Source organism: Hypoxylon fragiforme, assembly GCF_022984875.1.
Source record: "Hypoxylon fragiforme strain CBS 206.31 chromosome Unknown GGS25scaffold_8, whole genome shotgun sequence".
In the NCBI taxonomy this organism is placed as follows: domain Eukaryota; kingdom Fungi; phylum Ascomycota; class Sordariomycetes; order Xylariales; family Hypoxylaceae; genus Hypoxylon; species Hypoxylon fragiforme.
In genome coordinates, this window is record NW_026054763.1 from 1,458,669 (window position 1) to 1,463,285 (window position 4,617).

At 48.5% G+C, this 4,617-nt stretch overlaps 1 protein-coding gene across 1 annotated transcript; it reads left to right on the plus strand.

Moving 5' to 3' along the window:
• The first annotated feature begins 1,241 nt into the window (after window positions 1-1,241).
• Window positions 1,242-4,406, plus strand: GGS25DRAFT_414846 (DNA/RNA polymerase). Its single transcript, XM_049258516.1, has 2 exons — window positions 1,242-1,905; window positions 1,974-4,406. The coding sequence occupies exons 1-2, from the start codon at window positions 1,691-1,693 to the stop codon at window positions 3,721-3,723; spliced, it is 1,965 nt and encodes a 654-aa protein (XP_049113864.1). The 5' UTR covers window positions 1,242-1,690; the 3' UTR covers window positions 3,724-4,406.
• Window positions 4,407-4,617: the final 211 nt, after the last annotated feature.

A 4,617-nucleotide genomic window follows, 5' to 3' on the forward strand; every position in this document is an offset into this window, starting at 1 on the left:
AACGATCGTCCGTGGGATCTACTCCATCGGCACAATTGAGCCTCAACCATAAATCATGAATTGCACGATTGGAGAAAGCTCTATAGCCAGACGTTGTATAACACAGGGCATCTTCCAGGAGCAGAGCCTTTGACCACTCAACGTTCCTTCAACCATCACGTCTCACCAAAACCACACTCCTTTCTCATCCGCCACCATGCAAGGTAGAACTTCGTCGAGTCCGCTCTTATGACGTGGGAGAGCCGGAGGGAGAAGAAGTTCTCAGGTGCCGAGAAGCTGGGATTGCTCCTTTGAGTACCGAGTGAGCTTCTCAGCTCGGCCTAATAGATAGGTTACTTGAAAGAATTGAAAAAAAGCTTTCGGCCAAACCGAAGAAAAGCAAGCATCTTGCGATAATTGCAACCTGCGCGTCCATCTTCTGACGGGAGACTGGCCGCTTATTTTATGCCTCAATGGCTTGACGAGGTCCGCGAACCAGTATCCGACCGATGGGATTAGTCATACAAGTTCATAAATCTCATCAGCGTCAGATTGTGTACATAATGTATGTATGTAAGTAATTTGCAAGAGTAAGATCGTCAGCCTGTCATAAATTGTTCCGCACTCATCCGGTTCTGATACCACCTGTCTGCCTAACTACCCAGTAGGTAGGTACATACGTCTGCGAACACCCATCGGCGCGATAGGAGACCTTGCCGTTTCCGACAAGACGACATCCAGATGTCGAAGTGATCAAAACACATGGGTTGAGAAAGTGGAATGTTGTGGGAAGTAGACGGAATAGCGTTCATCGTACAATTTCTAACGCGGGAGTACCTGCATGGGGAGCAGGGCTGCCAGGTGATCACTGGACGAGAAAACCGCCACACGCAGGGCTAGATATCTCCAAAGGGATACTGGCATACGGCTCATTCCAACGCTGCCGACGTATAGGCGGTGACCAAGCATATTGGATGTCAGGTAGATACCTATATAGGAGGCCTACACGCTTCAATATTCCAAGGTTAACATTGAATTGAATAAATTAAGATTGGAGAATTTGATGTGTTTGATCAAAAATGCTTATATTACAGGTATATGCGAAGAAAGAACACCCGTTGCTCCCCAAGACGGCATTGCATTACCTTGAAGGCCACACAGCATAAAATCAATATTATGAGAAAGGAAAGAAAGAAGGAAACAGAGATATGGGAACGATGGGAACGAAAGTAAAATACGAGTCATGTGGTTTGCTTAATTGACGTAACCAGCTTTGGAGTTTGGAGCGTACCTCCCAGGTCCTGCCAGCCTGTGCCAGGTCTTGCCTACCAACAGAGCAAAGTAGTCAAATTAGTCTCCACTTTTTTGTCTTTGCCCTTCGCCGACATCGAGGTAGGCGCGTTCTTAGGTCAGGTAGATCACGGGTACCGGCGCGTCACTTTCCCGGAGTAAGAAGTACTTCTTTCACTTCTCAGCTCTTTCAACTTTTATGTACCTCTCATTTTCTATCAACTTCAATGTTGCGACGGTCCGAAAAAAATATTGAATCGCCATAGTCAGACCGGGTCGGCGCGGAACACTGTGCAACAATGGTCCTTGCTCTCCGGCCATCAGTTATACATACATCACATGTTTATATTATATAGTCATCCCGCTCCGCTGTTATCCGATTCGAGAGTAACCAAACCCAAGTCCGCATGCTTTGCCGAGCATGTCTTCACCCCGTTTCCACATGTCATCTCCCGTCCACGGCACCGGCAGACGGAAATCTCGATTCACTTATCGACAACTAACCCTGTTAACATCATATTCCACGTCAACTCCTCTTCGTGTCATTGCCCATATCGATCTAGATGCTTTTTATGCTCAGTGTGAGATGGTGCGTCTTGGTACGGCTGAAGATCAACCTTTAGCTGTTCAACAGTGGTATGTATATACAGCTTTATGAGGATGTGAATTCTATCATTGTATTGCATAAGACTTACAGACTACAGGCAAGGGCTGATTGCCGTCAACTATCCTGCGCGAGAGTTTGGTATAGGTCGGCACTGCACTGTGACTGATGCGAAGAAGTTGTGCCCGAAACTCATCTCGCAGCACGTTGCTACTTGGAGGGAAGGTGACGAGAAATGGGCGTATCATGACGACGCAGCTGCCCATATTGGCACTCACAAGGTTTCTTTAGATCCTTACAGGCTTCAGTCACGAAGAATTCTCGCGCTAATCAAAGAGAGCCTTCCGTCCAACCTGCAGAGGGTTGAGAAGGCAAGCATAGACGAGGTCTTTCTGGATCTATCTGCACATATCCACTCTATTTTTCTGCAGAGGTTCCCGGAGCTTGCTTACCCTCCCCCGTATGATGATCCTACGGAGAAATTGCCTCTCCCTCCAGTCACTGCCCTCGACTGGCAAGCGGACGCACTTGTGGATTTCGAGGATGCAGAGATCGAGGCGGATGACCCGGACTGGGACGACGTAGCCATTCTCATTGGATCAGAAATTGTTCGAGATATACGAGCTCAAATTCGTCGAACGTTAGGCTACACATGTTCTGCCGGTATAGCAGGGAACAAGCTGCTGAGTAAGTTGGGCTCCGGCTACAAGAAGCCCAACCAACAGACGGTTATTCGGAATCGAGCGGTGCAGCATTTTCTATCTGACATGAAATTTACCAAGATTCGAAACTTGGGCGGCAAGCTTGGCGAGCAGGTCGTGTCAACTTTTCACACAGAAGCAGTTAAAGATTTGTTGCATGTGCCAGTAGAGCAAATGAAGCTCAAATTAGGTGATGACACTGGAGTGTGGCTCTACAATACTATACGAGGTATCGACGTGAGCGAGGTTAGCTCGCGGACGCAGATCAAGTCGATGCTGTCGGCCAAATCCTTTAGGCCCTACATAAACAATCAGGAACAAGCTGTCAAGTGGTTACGAATCTTTGCCGCCGACATATTCTCGCGATTGGTGGAGGAAGGTGTTCTCGAAAACAAGAGGCGGCCGAAGACAATCAACTTACATCACCGCCAAGGGGTTCAGACCCGCTCACGACAGAGTAATATTCCTCAAGGGAAGACCCTCGATGAGGCAACATTGTTCGAACTTGCCAAGAATCTATTCATCCAATTTATCCAAGAAGGTAAAGTCTGGCCATGCTCCAACCTCAGCTTGAGTGTGGGAGGATTTGAAGACGGTATCACTGGCAACCGGGGTATAGGTGCCTTCTTATTAAAAGGGGACGAGGCACGTGAATCCAAGGGAAACCTCCGAGAGGATCCAGCAGGTCCAGTCACGCATGAACGACCGGAGAAGAAACGACGGGTCGAGAGCCCCGGTATCCAGCGATTCTTCCCAAAGAGGGAGAGTTCGAGTGGAGATCCCGAGGAGAGTATCGACGACGACCTAACTGGGACGGGCAATAGCAAAATCGAGACAAAAGAGGCGTCCCTAAACAGTTCAGGAAGTCGACTATGGCCAGCTACGGAATACGTCAAGGTATGTACGCGCTGTAATGCAAGACTTGAAGGCGCCGAGGCCCTACAGAGCCACCTCGACTGGCATCTCGCCAAAGACCTTCAGGAGGAAGAACGTGGCAACCAGACATTTGCTAGCCACCAATCCACGGGATCACGCAGTCAGAAGACTGCAGCTGCATCATCGTCATCATTATCTTCTAAGAAATCTACAAGAGGTAGTACCTCTAGCACTAAGCTTGAGCAAGGGCAGAGTAAATTGAAATTTGGGTGAAGCAATCCCTAGCATACCACTCAACTCGAAGCGAACGCTACATGCGCCCTAGTCAACTCCAACGCATCCATTCGTCCAGGCGAGATGCTATCTTTGTCTTCATATATGGCGTCCAACGGGGATCGCGTTCACCAACATTCGGTGCATCCCTTATACAGCAGGTCCACCTTTATGCACATTTCTCCTATCTGTGTCTAAATTTCGGCGATACGAAAACGGATGGCGTCTTCTGGGATCCCGTCTTAAGTAGTGATGGGTTATGCCGATTGCGATATGTTGAGGACAATAGAAGCTTAGTGTTCAGGCATTCGGCAAGGAACCGACGAAAAAAATCTGGGCCAACAGAAATGTCGGTCTGCACCGCCTGACCCACTCACTACCTTACGGTATAGGTGTCGGTGGTGCGAGGTTAGGCAAATGGGTTGTTCGTGAACTCGCGCTTGACGGCTCGTTCGTGTCTTAAGAGAGTCACCTAATGTTCAAGTGCATCATTCAAACCCGGGAATTGTGTACTACATTGGTGGACCGATTCGGCGAGACAGCCCATCGGCCTCACATGAACAACACGGCACGCGTGCGGACGGCCCCCAAGATTCACATGCAATAATAAGGGATGAACTCTCGATATTACTACGGTAGAAAGTTTTTTTCGGGAGGCTTTCTAGACTGAAAGATTGTGGTGTGCGCGACAACGAAGAGAATGGTACTAATCGTTAGATGATACCACCTAATAGTCAGGTGCGGAAACGGCAGCCCTTGGTATGTTAAAAGAGTCTAGGGAATATTATGCTACCACCCACCTTGCAGTTTGACAGGTACGTATGTATGGGTAGGGCCTACATAACTACCAGTACGTAGTAGGCAGGCAAGCATCAGAAGAGTGTGCTCATTATG

Bases quoted from the DNA above. Each gene is read 5' to 3' on its own strand.
- GGS25DRAFT_414846 (XM_049258516.1), top strand. From the start codon at position 1,691: ATGTCTTCACCCCGTTTCCACATGTCATCTCCCGTCCACGGCACCGGC. The intron at 1,906-1,973 runs GTATGTATATAC...TACAGACTACAG, and splicing joins CCTTTAGCTGTTCAACAGTG to GCAAGGGCTGATTGCCGTCA.